General features: G+C 39.9%; 1 protein-coding gene across 2 annotated transcripts in view; it reads right to left on the bottom strand.

Moving 5' to 3' along the window:
* Nucleotides 1–6,563: 6,563 nt before the first annotated feature.
* sav1 (salvador family WW domain containing protein 1) overlaps nucleotides 6,564–16,938 on the bottom strand; it is a 36,873-nt gene continuing 26,498 nt past the window's right edge. For both annotated transcript variants that reach the window (XM_038778423.1, XM_038778414.1), the window contains exon 5: nucleotides 6,564–7,697. In XM_038778423.1, coding sequence (XP_038634351.1) covers nucleotides 7,484–7,697 — 214 coding nt within the window. In that variant the 3' untranslated portion in view covers nucleotides 6,564–7,483. The remainder of the gene's footprint in view (nucleotides 7,698–16,938) is intronic.

Below are 16,938 nucleotides of genomic sequence, written 5' to 3' on the forward strand. Positions count from 1 at the left end.
GTGAGGATTGCTGCACCAACATCTCCATATGAATTGCTAACCGCAGCAGCAGCTTTGTATGAGAGGTCCCACAGAAGTGAGGGGGAATTTGAGGAATCTGATTAATTTAGCTATTCTTTCTTAAATCATAAAGCAAGTTAACAATAGCAGAAATGCTGGAATCATGTTATGCGACATGCCATTTTCACTGTATGAAAACAAAGCCTTGAACACTTATTTACAAATTAAAAAGGAAGCTTTGCTTCAGTTCAGCGAGTTCAAATCATTCAGTAGTATATCTAATACAATTGTAAAATTGCACAAGGGCTTTCAATATAAAGTAGTAGCACTGACAAAAGATGTTCCTATTTGGTGGTAGAAATAGAATCAAGATTGAAATAGTTGTAACTCAATGCCAATGTAATTTTCAGGTTAGATGAAACATGGGAGGATTTATACACAAGTACATGAACTGTTTGCACAATTATGATGAAATTGATGAACAAAAACTGATAAAATTCTGCAAAGATCATAAAAATTGTGCAATTGTTTTCTTAGATCATGCCACAATCTGCAGAGCCTCACTGGATCACAGGGTTGTAAACATTGCAAATGTGCCATAAAGCTTCAAAGCCTTAAGAGACTAAGAATGCCATATCCAGGAATGTTTATATTCTAAATTTCAAAAGACGACAATTTAACAGAAATACTGTTATTGCATGAATTTGAGTTTAAGCAAATACAAAAAATATCCCTGTCTCTCCTGGAAACAACAGTAAGTATTTGGAGTTTTCTCTGTATTCCTACCCAATTTAATTGATCTCATTTAAATGACATTTCAAATTGTTATGTTTGTATTAGTGTGATCTTGTTCTTTGCATTTTTTAACAGTTCAGTTTAAAATATGCAAGCTGAAATGCGGTAAAATTCCAGCAAATATTGTAATGATGCTGCAAATCTACAATTTATTCTTGCCTTATTGTATATGTTTAAATCACTTAGTGCTACAGTGATCATTTGTTTTTCCAATTAAGGGGCAATTTAGTGTAGGCAATCCACCTAGCCTGCACATCTTTGGGTTGCGGGGGCAAAATCCACACAAACGGGGAGAATGTGCAAACTCCACACGAACAGTGACCCAGAGCCACGAACGAACCTGGGACCTCAGCGCTGTGAGGCAGCAGGGCTAACCCAGTACGCCACCGTGCTGTCCCTCTGTTACAGTGATCATGACTAATATGCCATCACATTCTTCCTGTGTTTGCATGGGTTTCGTCCCCACAACCCAAAGATGTGCAAGGTAGATGGATTGAACACACTAACTTGCCCCTTAATTGGAAAAAAAAATTGGGTGGACTAAGTTTATTTGAAAAAAATGACTAGTATGCCATGATTTAAAACTATGAATACTTTCCATTACTGTATAGGCCTTGCTACGTGCAGGTTTGTGAAAATATTTAATAGAAGTTATTCTATTTATCCATTCTCTCCCTCTCTGACCAGTACACTTAGAATCAAGAATCCCTACAGTGCAGAAGCAGCCCCTTCAGCCCATCGAGTTTGCACAGAACCTCTGAAAGAGCACCCTACCTAGGCCCACTCCCTCACCCTATCCCTGTAACCCCACCTAACCTGCACATCCCTAGAAACTAAGGAGTAATTATATCATGGCTAATCCACCTAACCTGCACATATTTGGACTGTGGGAGGAAACCGGAGCAAACCCACAGACACAGGGAGAAAGTGCAAACTCCACAGTCACCCAAAGCCGGAATTGAACCCAGGTCTCTGGCGCTGTGATGCAGCAGTGCTAATTTGAATTTCCTAATTTAATTAATCAAAATAATTTTACACATGCATCATGTGTAGCCCTACATAAAATAATAAAAACAGTTCACAAAATTTGAGTTGAAGTAACAGATGATTTAAAGTTATTCACCGCTTTACTCCATGGGCTTGGCCTGATTAAAAACTGGATTGAGATTTTCTGAAACCATTTCAACTGGAGTCCTTAAAAACTGGATTGAGATTTTCTGAAACCATTTCAACTGGAGTCCTTACTGCTTCCAAAGAAGCAATAGTGATTACAAGTGACCCTTGGTTGTTTTGATTTGAGTAAGAAGTCAGTGAGCAACCCTGATGACATAACATTCATATTGTTGTGCAATTTTACCAATCCTGACAAATTTAGAAATGTTCGCTTTCTTGATGCCAGACTACTGAAAAACAGTGATCCTCAAAAATAAATAAAACAAATAACCTTCACATCAAACCTGTACCTTTAACGTTAGGATTAGGAATGAGAGATGAGTCTTTTAAAAAGAGCTGTGGTTGGCTCGGCAGGAGGAAATAAGGGTGATTATTGTAATAGATCTAGGGAGGTATTTCTGCTCTGAGCCCATCAAAGGAGCTTAGGTCTTTAACCCATGCTAAGAAGTAGCTTATCTCAGCAGTGCCAGTGATAGATACGATATAATTGACTGAAGGAGCATCCAATTCTATTTCCTATGCATCAAACCCTCCCAGAAGTGCAGGATAGGTTTGGACACAAATATAAAGCTTTCCCCAGTACACTGTACACAAATTTAAAGCTTTCCCCAGTAAAACAACTGTTATGTTACTTAGTATCAAGACATGAACATGACCCTACGGCGCTGAGGACCCAGGTTCGAATCCCGGCTCTGGGTCACTGTCCGTGAGGAGTTTGTACATTCTCCCCGTGTCTGCGTGGGTTTCACCCCCACAAGCCAAAAGATGTGCAGGATAGGTCCTTAATTGTAAAAAATAATTGGGTACTCTAAATTTAAAAATTTAAAAAAAAAAGACATGAACGTGACTAAACGGCACCTGTGTGAAAGTAATGAGACAAAGGCCATTCAGTTCTAGGATGCCATTGTAGCCTTTAGGAAAAATGCTGATTTCTCCTCAACACCAAATCCTGTATCCCATGTTTGTTCGCAACTTTGAATAGGATACCTAATTCATGTTGCCTACACCGACCTTGAATGGCACCACCAGTCTTCAACCCATTGAGGGAACAAAAACCTGGTAGGTGAGCTTAACACATATTTTGCCCATGCTCACAGAAGAAACCAAATACCACCCCATCAGCCCTGAGAATGTCAGCCTTCAGTGCTTTGGCTAAAGTAATGAAACCCATCATGAAGAAGGTTCATCCATTGAGTTGGTCTGATGGTTCAGAGTCAAAAATCAAACATTTTCAGATAAAAAGTACAATGTTCCTTTGCACAAGCACCTACGAACACATGAACAATAGCACATGGGAAAGGCCCCCCCTTGTCCATCCAGCCTGACCAAATTGTGATACCCGTGTATCAATTAGAGAAATTGAAATGAATTAATTACAGAAACTTAACTGATGGAGTGTTGATCATATGATAGCTTAAAACACAAAGATGTCTTACTTGGGCAGCATAGCAGACCCTTAAATGAAATGATGGAAATATTCAGCAAGTTAAGCAGCAGCCATAGAGAGAGACACGGTTAACATTGCAGATTGGTGAAGACTGATTTAACTTCAACTATTTTTTTCCACACTTGCTGCTTGACCACTGGAGTATATCCAACATTGTTTTATTTCAGATCTCCAGCATCCATAGCACATAACCATCAAGGTTGTGAGATTTGTCCCCTCTAGTCTGCTCCAGAATCATGGTTGATTTAAATGTGCCCTTAACTTCACTTCCTGCATTAACAATTCTTCACCCCCTCCTCCCCCATAGATCAAAAAATCTGTCCGATTCAGCTGTGAATATAATCAATAACCTAGCCTCCGCTTGAGGTGCTGAATTAGAAGATTAACAATCCTCAAAATAAATTCCTCATCTCTCTTGCTAATACGAACAGATTGTGATGTCCTAAATTAGGATTTCTTCCCTACGAGGTAAATTCTAAAAAGCAGCTCTTTCCAAAGACCCACAGTATTTAAATATCACAAACTAGAAAATATTAGGATGGAACTGTCCAGACTTTTAGGGTTTGATTGCCAAGGCTCAATCTGCAGCAGCTCTAGTGTACCTTCAAATTAAAATACTGACCTTTTTCATTAGTTTTCAGTCTTCCTGAAAAATAATTAGCTAGAAAGACCTTAAGCAGTTTTTGTTAAATGTAGGATTACTCCAAACCACTTTAATAAATTGCTGCAAATTGCATTGTCTTAATTATTTGAAATAAGTTTATCATTCATAGACCTTAGTACACCCACTTACTACCTGCACTCTGATAACTTGAGAGCGCAGGTTGGTGATGTACTGGCTGTGGTCACTGGAGAATGAGAATTGCTGGAAAGGTACAAGTCACTATATAGTGGTAGGAATGGACAAGCAAAGGGAGTAAGTAATAATGTCACTGCACTTAAATTTAATTGCTTTACTCAGGAGGTTGAGATAGTGCATAGGAGTATTTGGGAGGTGGTGACTTAAACTTGGGAAAACTGTCTAAATCTTGAACTCGCATTGCACCATCTCCAACTTAAACGTTTTTTTATATAAATGAGATTTAAACATCCCTGGTTAGGCCAGCGATAATTTGCCCATCCCTAGTTCTCCTTCAGAAGGTGGTGGTTTGTTGCCTTTTTGAACTGCTGCAGTCACTGAGGTGCAGGTACACCCAGAGTGCTGTTAGAGAGGGAATGCCAGGATTTTGACTCAGCAGTGGGGTTTCCAGTTATCTACTGCTCTTAGTCCTTCTAGATGGTGGTGGATTTGGAAGGTGCTGGTTAAGGAACCTTGGCGAGTTTGTGCAGCTTTTCTTGTAGATGGTACACATGGCTGCCACTGTTCATCAGTGGTGGAGGGCTTGTGGCAGGAGTCACAACCAAGCAGGCTGCTTTATCCTAGATGGTGTCGAGCTTCTAGAGTGTTGTTGAAGCTACATTCATCTAGGCAAGTGGAGAGTATTCCATTACACTCCTGATGGGCCTTATAGACTGTGGACATGCTTTGGTGGTGGGGGCTCCAGGAAGTGAGTTACACACCATAGGAGTCCTAGCCTTTGAACTGCTCTGGCAGTTGTTTCTGATCACTGGTAACCCCCCAGGATGTTGATTGTGGGGGATTCAGCGATAGTAATGCCATTGAATGTCGAGGTGTGATGGTTAGATCCTCTCTTGTGGGAGATGGTCATTACCTGGCACTTATGTGGCACAAATGTAACTTACCACTTGTCAGCCTAAGCCTGGATATTGTCCAGGTCTTGCTGCATTTGGACATGGACTGCTTCATTATCTGAGTCGTCGTGAATTTTGCTGAACATTATGCAGTCATCTGTGAACATCCCACTTCTGACCTTATAACGGAAGGGAAGTCATTGATGAATCAGCCAAAGATTGTTGGGCCTAGGACACTACCCGGAGGATCTCCTGCAATGATTTCCTGGGGCTGAGACAATTGACCTCCAACTACCATCTTTTTACAAGGTCTGACTCCAACCAGTGAAGGGCTTTCTCCGGTTCCCATTGACTCCGGTTTTGCTTGAGCTCATTGGTCATACCTCAGTCAAATGCTGTCTTGATGTCAAACGCAGTCACTCTCACCTCATCTCGGGCTTCAGCTCTTTTGTCCCATGTCCTGGCAGAACCCAGTGTCCATGAGCAGGTTATTGTTGAGTAAGTGCTGCTTGATAACACTGTTAATGACTCCTTCCATCACTTTGCTGATGGAGAGTAGACTGATATAGCTGTAATTGGCTTGGTTGGATTTGTCATTTGTGTGCAGGACATATCTAGGCAATTTTCCACATTGCCGAGTAGATGCCAGTGTTGTAGCTGTACTGGAACAATTTAGCTAGGGGTGCAGCAAGTTCTGGAGCACAAGTCTTCAGCACTTTGTGCTGGAATATTTTCAGGACCAACAGCCTTGTTGGGAGATGCTGTCAACCATGCGCAGCTGCATATCATTCTTTAAGCAATTCCCAAGTGCTCTTTACCAAACCAGATTCTTTCATTGATAGAAGAGTAATCGATTCAAATGGCCCGAATTTTACTGCTGCTTGTAGCTACTGCTACCAGATCTGCCATCATGGTATGTCACACTTTGCATCATCCTCCCACATTTACTGCAGCTCATCTGCAACCACTCAGACATCCATCATCCAACTACATCTAGGTCAATCCCTCTTCTAGACAGCAAAGTGAAGAGCTGCAGAAAGTGATCTGTAGCTTTTCTAAAATTGTAGAAATGCGAACATTTTCTTGTCTGGACGTCACTTTGTGAAAGTTATTTTTGCTCTTGCAATTTCGAAGTGCCCCTGTCGTATGGTCCGAATATAGAATTTTTAGCAGAGATCTTAGCATCCACATTTAGCCAAGAAATAAAGAAAATATTTCAGAATTAGGAACTTCATTAAAGCCAAACAATGAAGTTTCAAAATGATTTACAGGGCCATGAGAATTAGGTACTCCAAAAAAAAAGCATGGGCACAAAAACATGAATATTTTTTTAAAACACTACTTCCCTGAGATATTCATTTAATGTAAGTTACTATGGTTAGCAATAGAATCGCTCTCCTCAAAAAACAGGTGGCATTTTCTAACTGTGGAGAGCAAATGAATGAGAAATAAAAAGGACGCTTACAATAGGTTTATTGAAATTAAGTTTATACATATTATTGCACTAAATAAAAAATAAATAGCAATCTTGTCTACTACTGAATTGCTGAAATCACATACAGTGTGAAATTTCAATCTATTTAAAGCATGGCATCTATGAAAATACACTCCTGCTAATCAGCTTATTTGTACAAAACATTACAGTTTGTATAAAATGCTTCAGCTTATAGATAAGATTCAAAATATTGTATCCCTGATTTATTTGCAAAATAATTGAAATAACTTGGTGACTGGTCAGTTTAAATAAACTGCTTGTTAAATAAGCCTCATTGCACCCATGCAAAGTTGTCTTCAATGAATGCAATATATGTAGCCAAAGTAACTTTAAAAAGTACACGGAGCACAGTGGAATGCCAAACTGGTTGTGTTTGATTTTTCACATGTCATGACTATTAAAAAAGTTGGCATAAAACAATGCCATTATAATAATATCAAACATTGCTTCCAATGTTCACAAGAAAACCTTTGGGAGTTTGGCTTTGTATGTAAACACAGACACATTCATGTTCTCTTACCAAGTTAGTGTTGGATGCTTTTGCTTATTTCATGAACCAAAGTTAACAATCCATGCATAAAGCTTTACAAGCAGACCTTGATCTGTTGCAAAATTGTTGTTTCTGGAGCAACATTTGCACTTTTACATTGAGGCACAGAGTGCACAAAGACTTGGTAAAATAGATAAACCAGCATATACAGAAACAAATTATATGCAGCATGTTCTGTTTCATTGGTCATAATGTTGAAATTTAGAGGCAAGATTATCTCCTCTGAGTTGAACTTTTTCTTCACTAGAAATACAGCAAACATGATATTTTGCATTAGAAACAAAATCTGTTTTATAAAGTATAACCACTTAGTGTTCAAATATGTAGCCTGTCAGATATTTGCTTGAAAATTCTTGCTATGATGTTGTGCATACCACTGCTGCCTTTGTTTGCGATTTTCAAGTTCTGTCAAAAGTGCTTGTCTGTAAGCCTCATATGACTTTACAATCCTTTCCAATTCCTTCATGAAGAGCAGTTTCAGCAATCCTTGGTAAGTGTCCAAGTCTGCTAATTGGAATAGCTCCCACTTCAGAATGTGATCATATCTGCAATGACGACAAAAGCGAACAGGAACATCAACATTGTGTTGTAAACAGCACGCCCTTCATTTTACCATAGTTCACCTGCAATTCAGAATTATTCAAACATAGGTGGGTGGGGGGAGTGGAACTGCACTGGTGGTAGAAGAAAGTCACTAACTAATAATACATTAGCCATTGTATGCAACTGCATAAGTCCTATATTCAAAAATCAAAAATGATTTTCCTACATCCCAAAATAGTTTATTTAAAATGCTTCAATTCTTTTTTCCCCCCCAATTAAGGGCAATTTAGTGTGGCCAATTCACCTACCCTGTACATCTTTGGGTTGTGGGGGGGGGGGGGGGGGGGGGGGGACCCACGCAGACATGGGGAGAATGTGCAAACTCCACACGGACAGTGTCCTGCGGGTGTGATCGAAACCGGGTCCCCAGTGGCATTAGGCAGCAGTGCTAACCACTGCATCGCTGTGCCTCCCCCAAAATAATATTTTCATAGTCATAATCCCCAAAATAAAAATTTATAAACCATTCAAAATTTTTAACTGGTATGCCCTGGTATTTGAAGCCTTCAGTTGACTTTGATCAGGTTGTTGATCCTTTTCACAGTCTTTGAAAATTTCAAGTCCCTCATTAAAAGCCAGTAACATTACTTCATGATGGACATCTTATGGGTCATAATTATCTCAGTTGCACATTTCTCTACTTTCTCAGTACTGACAGTAGTCTCTAGATTTGTACTCTGTCCTCATGCTTTTGCAATTGAGTATCATACTTTTAAAACTGTAGCCGAGCACTGCGCTTACAGTTTCAGATTTATTCAGTATAACACCTGAGCTCATGGTGCCTCTTTTTGGTTTCTTGCTCCATTGTTGTTATTTTTATGTTTATTGCATCTCTTCAGCTAAATGTATACTCATTACGATGAAAGGGATGTTGAACAAAGTAAGGTCAGATAAATGTAATCTATCCTGAACCATCTGTACTTGTTCATGAGCATACTAATCACAACAGATGTAAAGTTACAATTGGTCTTTTATAGATTTTTAGTAATTCCTCACGATATACCCATCACAAGTAATTCAGATTAAAGTAAAATCTCTCTTGGCTTTATATCGGACTCCTTGTCAAGATAGTTGTTAAAGTCCCAAAGTCCCCAGGAAAGTAGAAAGAACATTTTTCACACAGCTAGTCGTAATGACCTGCTACTCACTGCATACAGGGGTTGTGGAAGTGGTTAGAGGCGGTTAAATTATTTCAAAAGGAAGTTGGCTCGGTACTGGAGGGAAATAAAATCTCAGGACTGTGGGGATAGAGGGGGGGAAAGGGAATAACTGGATTGCTGTACAGCGAGCAAGCATGGACACATTGGGCCAAATGGCCCCTTCTGTATCATTATGGCCATATAAATATAAAATGCTGAAATACACAAAAAGTTTAATCCATTTTGGTAGAGGGATTGAGTTCCGGAGCCATGAGGTCATGTTGCAGTTGTACAAAACTCTAGTACGGCCGCATTTGGAGTATTGCGTACAGTTCTGGTCGCCTCATTATAGGAAGGACGTGGAAGCTTTGGAACGGGTGCAGAGGAGATTTACCAGGATGTTGCCTGGTATGGAGGGAAAATCTTATGAGGAAAGGCTGATGGACTTGAGGTTGTTTTCGTTAGAGAGAAGAAGGTTAAGAGGTGACTTAATAGAGGCATACAAAATGATCAGAGGGTTAGATAGGGTGGACAGCGAGAGCCTTCTCCCGCGGATGGAGGTGGCTAGCACGAGGGGACATAGCCTTAAATTGAGGGGTAATAGATATAGGACAGAGGTCAGAGGTGGGTTTTTTACGCAAAGAGTGGTGAGGCCGTGGAATGCCCGACCTGCAACAGTAGTGAACACGCCAACATTGAGGGCATTTAAAAATTTATTGGATAAGCATATGGATGATAAGGGCATAGTGTAGGTTAGATGGCCTTTAGATTTTTTCCATGTCGGTGCAACATCGAGGGCCGAAGGGCCTGTACTGCGCTGTATCGTTCTATGTTCCATGTTCTATTTTGGAGGGGTATTGGATCGGATTATTGTCACGTGTACCGAGGGTACAGTGAAAAGTATTTTTCTGCGAACAGCTCAATAGATCATTAAGTACATGAAAATAAAACAAAATAAAATACATAATAGGGCAACACAAGGTACACAATGTAACTACATAGACATCGGCATCGGGTGAAGCATACAGGGGTGCAGTGTTAATCAGGCAAGTCCAAAAGAGGGTTGTTTAGGAGTCTGGTAACAGCAGGGAAGGAGCTGTTTTTGAGTCTGTTCTTGCGTGTTCTTAGACTTTTGTATCTCCTGCCTGATGGAAAAAGTTGAAGAGCGAGTCAGCCAGGTGGGAGGGGTCTTTGATTATGCTGCCCGCTTACCCCAAACAGCAGGAAGTGTAGATGGAGTCAATGGATGGGAGGCAGGTACATCTCAAGTCAGAATTTCATATATAGAGACTGGGTGGCCAGGGTGAAGGGGAGTTACCATGCAGCTTTACATATGGAGTTTAACTTAAATTCAGCATTAAGTTATCCCTCGCTGTCTTTATTTTGGAGCTCAGAGATGCAGAGGGATTTGGGTGTCCGAGTGCACGAATCACAAAAGGTTAGCATGCAGGTATAGCAAGTTAATGGAGGGTAATAGAAGGTTATTATTTATTGTGAGGAGAGTTAAATAAAAAAAGGTTAGGAGGGTGTGCTTCAGTTATGCAGGGTATTGTTGAGAACATATCTGGAATACGGTGTACAGTATTGGTCTCCTTATTTAAGGAAGAATGTAACTGCATTGGAAACAGTTCAGACAAGGTTTGCTAGATGAATAACTGGTATGGATGGGTTGTCTTTCGAGGAAACGTTGGACAGACTAGGCTTGTATCTGCTGGGGTTTATGATTGTAAGAGGTGATTTGATTGAAATATACAAGATCCTGAGGGTTCTGGATAGGGTGAATGTGAAAAGGGGGTTTCCTCTTGTGGGAGAAATGAGAATTTCAGGTCACTCTAAAACTAAGGGGTCACCTATTTAACAGATAAAAGTGGAGAGTCTCTGGGACACATCCTCAAATGGTAGTGGAAAAGTCTTTGAATATTTTTAAAGCAGAGGTAGATCGATTCTTAACAAGTAATGGGGTGAAAGGTTATGGTGGGTGGAAAGGTGGAGCAATCAGATCAGCCATCATCTTAATGGTGGAGCAGGTTCAAGGGGCTGAGTGGCCTACTCCTAATTTGTAGGTTGCTAAGTTTAAAAACAAAGTTGATATCCCCAATCTACTTTGCATTTGATATATGTATGCTATATAAAAGTGCTGACAACTTGGTTGAAATTCTCATCTCCTCCCACCTAGCCCTTATTTCTCCAAATTTCTCATCTCCTGTTCTATTGAAAATGCTCTTTTCCAGTGTGTGCTTACATGATCCCAATCCAAACCTCATCGTAGTGACTAAAGTCTGAACAGTAAGTGCCAGCAATCTGTTTCACTGCAGGGTAATAGTGAAGTACAATCTGATCCTCAGCTAGATATGCATGTCTGCCCTTCAACGGGAGTTATATTTCTTAGCAATCCAGGAATGACAACCTTGGTTTATTATTACTTCTTCAAACCTGACTACAGAAGCCAATTTAGCATTCTGACTGCAACCTTGGTCGAATAAAAATGGGCAAAGCTCAGCTGTGTAAAATCAAGAGCTATTGGCGATCATCTTGCACCTTTCTGGTGAGCATAAAATTCTTATCTTTGATTGAGAATTCGCTATTCTTTTATACTAATAAAAAATCAAAGTAGAAATGTTCTCCTCCCCCAACATCACTATTTGCTTATTATTTGGCTTTGAACTTCATTGTTTGTATGGAATATCTGGTACAATAAACACATTTGAGTTGGAAGCACAGAACAACAAGTATAAAGTAAGCGAGATCACCTACTGATGCATAGACTTCCTGATAATTTCCATACATCCAGTTTTTGAAAGAAACCAAGCAAATCAAAATGAGTTATTCATCAAATTTGATAAAGACAGCAATGTGAGTAGGCAGCAGGACCAGGTTAGTTTAAACTAATATGACATGGGGATGGGAACCTATGTGAGGAATTAGAGCTGGAATCAAGAAGAGAAAAAGACAGGAAGGAGACTAAGAAAAGTGATAGGCAGAGAAATCAAGGGCCTGTATCAGATAATGACACTGTAAAAAAATAGTAGGGACGGACAAGGAACGTTAAAAGGACTAGCCTTAAGGTTTTGTACCTGAACTTCAAAATAAAATGGATGAATTAGTTTCACAGATAGATATAAGATGTGATATAGTTGAGAGTACGGAGACATGGCTCTAAGGTGACCAAAGATAGAGTGGTAGAGTCTAATTTTATTCATATAGGGGTTGGTTGAATGCATGTAGCTGAAGAAGCTAAATATTAAGTGTCAGGACTGAAGTCAATCATTGTCTCATTTAATGAATTAACCATTGCATTCCAGTGTATTCAGCACTGAAACATATTGTTCTCGGTTTAATCAACTAATCAGTTCTAGCAAGGTCTCCGCCAAGCTGTGTAACATGGCAAGTGTGAGAAAATATATTCAGTAATTTTTCTAAGGCTGCGCATGCAGGCGCTAAGCTAGGCACCAGTCAATCTTAAGTAATGTCCAATGTTTGATTAACAAGTCATCCTCCAAGTAACAGACATTCATTTGAGCAAACTAGGAGGTCTTAGCTGAGAATTAGAAGCCAATGAAAGTAAATGAGGAGCTAAACCATATATATGAATTTCCTTAAAAGTAGGATCTCATGATAGAGGTCTTTGTTTCCAAATTCTTGAATCATCTATCTGTTTGTTTGTTAAAGCGATTTCCTTTTGTGCTTTATACTTTTTGCCATGTGCTTGACTTTATGTATTGTTTGATATTTTGTTTCCAAATATATTATTCAGTTCTTATTGAAATGAGTACCAGTGAGTAATTAACAATACTAAAGTTGTTGTATTTTTGACACCTCCCACCAACCGGACTACCGATTCTTATTAGAAGGGTAAAATAAGAGTCTCTACTGATGGGAACTAAACATAGAGGTCTATTCAGTTTTAGGAAGGACAGACAAAAAGGAAACGGTGGTGGAGTTGCATTGTTGACTAAAGAAGATATTGATACAATATTGAGGAAAGATATTAGTACAGATGATGTGGAATCTGTCTGGGTGAAGTTAAGAAACATGAAGGAGTAAAAAACATGTGATGGGGTGACTACTAAACTGCAGTGGTAATGTTGGGAATAGCATTAGATGGGCTGCATAATAGCACAATGGGTAGCACTGTTGCTTCACATTTCCAGGGTCCCAGGTTCGATTCCCAGCTTTGGGGGTCACTGTCTGCGTGGAGTCTGCACGTTCTCCCCGTGTCTGTGTGGATTTCCTCCGGATGCTCCAGTTTCCTCCCACAAGTTCAGAAAGGTGTGCTGTTAAGTAATTTGGACATTCTGAATTCTCCCTCTGTGTACCCGAACAGGTGCCAGAAATGTGGCGACTAGGGGTTTTTCACAGTAACATCATTGCCTACTTTTGATAATAAAGATCATCAAATTATTTAAAAGACGGGAAATCTTATTTAAAAGAGATGCAAGTGATAAAGGAACATCTGTGATCATGGGCGAGTTTAATCTGCATATAGATTGGTTGACTCAAATTAGTCACAGTACAATAGAAGAGGTATTTCTCGATGTATACGGGACGGTTTCTGGACCAGTATGTTGAGGGACCAACAAGAGGACAGACCAGCTTGGACTGGGTGTTGTGCAATGAAAAAGGATTAATTGGCAATCTAGTTGTGAGAACATCCTTGGGGATGAGTGACCATAATATGGTAGAATTCTTCATGAAGGTGAATAGTGAGGTAGTTGATTCTGAGATCAGGGTCCTGAACCACAATAAAAAGTTAACTATGATGGTATGAGGCATGAGCTGGTTATGACGGATTGGGAAACATTACTGAAAGGACGGACAGTGAACATGTAATGGCAGGCATTGAAGGAACAAATAGATGAACTCAAAGTTGTTTATTCCTATTTGGTGCAAGAGTAGAAAGGGAACGGTGGTCAAACCATGGCTCACAAGAGAAATTAGAGATACTATTAGATTCAAAGAAGAGACATACAAGTTAGCAAAATAAAAAAGCAATTCGTCCCCCACAACCCAAATATGTGCAGGGTAGGTGGATTGGCCACTCTTGCCTCTTAATTGGAAAAACAAATTGGGTACTCTAATTTATCTTAAACAAAGTAAAGAGAAAAAGATTGATAAAAACTAATGTAGGCCCCATACAGTCATAAAGAAGGATCGAAGAAATGGCAGAGGAACTAAATCTGAACTTTGCTTCCACCTTTACAAAGGAAGACATGAATAATGTACCGGAAGCTCTGAGAAACGCATGTTTTAGTGAGAAGCTGAAGGAAATCAGTATTACTAAATAAGTGATTTGGGAAATTAATGGGATTGAAAGAGGACAAATCTCTAGGGCCTGATAATGTTAATCCCAGAGTACTTCAGTAAGTCACCCTCGAAATAGTTGATCCATTGGTGGTCATTTTCCAAAATTCTTTGGACGCTGGAATAGTTCCTACAGATTGTAGGGTAGTGAATGTAACCCCACTATTCAAAAAAAAAAAGGGGAGGGTGGGTAGAGAGAAAACAGGGAACTATAGATAGTGCACCTAACGTCCATAGTAAGGAAGTTGGAGTCCATTACCAAGGATTTCATAGCACCTCATTTGGAAAGCAATGGCGTAATCAGATAAAGTCAGCATGGATTTATGAAAGGAAAATCCTGCTAGACTTCTTTGAAGATGTAATTAGTAGAAGTGACCAAGGAGAAATGGTGGATGTGGTTTATTTAAAGTTTGAGAAGGCTTTCTACAAGGTCTGACATAGCAGATTAATAGGTAAAGTTAAAGTGCATGGGATTACTTGGATAGTGTTTTGAGATGGATGGAAAGCTGGCTATCAGACAGGAAGCAAAAGATTGGAATAAAACAGGCCTATTTCGGTCTGGCAGGCAGTGACTAGTGGGGTACAGCAGGGATCTGTGCTGGGACCTCAATGGTTCACATTATGTGTTAATGATTTGGACGAGGGAACGAAGACGATACAAAGTTGGGTTGGAGTGCGAGCTGGATGCAGAAATGGTTCAGTGGGATTTGGACAGGCTGAGTGTGGACACATGCATGGCAGGTGCAGTATAATGTGGATAAATGTGAGGTTATCCGTTTCAGAAGCAAAAATAGGAGGGCAGATTATTATTTGAATGGGTGTAAATTGAGAGGGGCAGATACTCAGCGAGACTTTGGTGTCCTCGTGCATCAGTCACGGAAAGTAAACGAGCAGATACAGCAGTCAGTAAATAAGGCAAATGGTATGATGGCCTTCATAGCGAGAGGATTGGAGTATAAGAATAGAGATGTTTTACTGCAGTTGTACCAGGGCATTAGTGAGGCCACACCTGGAGTTTCAGTGTCCTTATCGGAGGAAGGATGTTCTTGCTCTGGAGGGAGTGCAGTGAAGGGATACCAGGCTGATTACTGGGATGGCGGGGCTGTCATATGAGGAGAGACTAAGTTGGTTAGGATTATATTCATTGGAGTTTAGAAGAGTGAGAGGGGCTCTCATAGAAATTTATAAAATTCCAACAGGACCAAACAGGGTAGATTCAGAAAGCATGTTTCTGATGGTGGGGGAGTCCAGAACTAGGGGTCATAGTTTTGAGGATAAGAGGTAAACCTTTTAGGACTGAGGCAAGGAGAAATTTCCTTCACCCAGAGAGTGATGAATCTGTGGAATTCACTACTACAGAAGTATCTCTCCACCAAGGGGAAAATATTCTTCCCGTCTACTCTAGCTACACCCTTCATAATGTTTTAAATCTCATTCATGTCCCCTCTGTCTCCTCTGCTCCAAAGTAAACAACCCCAGTCTCTCCAATCTCTCTTCATAATTAAAACTATCCAGGCAACATCCTGGTGAATCTCCTCTGCATCCTTTCCAGTGCCATCACATCCCTTCTATAATGTGAATTCTAGAACAACACTCAAGTGCCTCAATTTTTAAGAATCCCACTGTGATCAACATCACATCAGAAAGTCACATCCCCCACAATAGCCCGGAAAAACCCATTAACATGTCGCGTCTCACAGATGCCAAATTTACATTGGCTGTTTACACGGTCAGAAGGTGTACTGCACCTAATTGGCAACTGCCAAATCAGATTTGATTGAAAAAAAATGTACAATTATTTTTGAGAACTAGACACAAACTTTGCACATTTGTCACGTGTCAAATTGCCCTGTCACATTTCACCAGAATTAAGACTATTGTAAAGAATGGGAAGAACGTGTAAATTTAATCCTCAAAAATATGAAAAAAGGATCAATTTTGTGCTCCAACTTCCCCGCACATAGCTTAATTCAACCCACTGGGATCATGAACAAACCCCCCACCCCTCCCTCCCCCAACCCTCAGGCACATTCTCATGGAAGCAGCTCAACTACATCCAAAGCTTCTCCAACCAATTAATACTTCTCAGATGTCATAACTTTTGTAAAGTAGGGAACTGTGATTACTATTTGAGATCTCTCAAATAGTAATGAAATAGATTTTATGGTCACTATCTGATCAGATAATTATAATACAATCATATCAATTAAAAAAAATAAAAGGCACTCTTTACCATACTTAATAGTAAAGCTACAATTGTAAAGGCAATGTTGATGGGGTTTGAACTAGGTTCCGCATATAAAAGTTGTCTTTAAAATTACTTTTGTGGGAAATCCAATGGGAAATAAAATGACAGTGAAAAATCCAACAAGGGAAAAATATGGGGTTTTAAATATCAAGATAATTTGGCCATTATGACATATCATGGTCAACCCAATCTAAATATTAGACATTTTCCTCCAAATAGAAAAGATTGTTAGTAAATTACATTTAGGACAATACACATGCTGGAATAAACTTTGAGGATCCATAAAATCTCTACAGTGAAGGAGGCCATTTGACCCATCAAGTCTGCATGGACCCTCTGAAAGAGCACCCTACCTAGACCCACTTCCTGCCCTGCCCCTGTAATCCCAAAATGGCCAATACACCTGACATGTACATCTTTGGACTGTGGAGGGAAACACGCAGACATGGGGAGAATGTGCAAACTCCAGTCACCCAAGGACAGAATCAGACTCGG

The sequence above is a fragment of the Scyliorhinus canicula genome, chromosome 2 (assembly GCF_902713615.1).
Source record: "Scyliorhinus canicula chromosome 2, sScyCan1.1, whole genome shotgun sequence".
Lineage (NCBI taxonomy): Eukaryota > Metazoa > Chordata > Chondrichthyes > Carcharhiniformes > Scyliorhinidae > Scyliorhinus > Scyliorhinus canicula.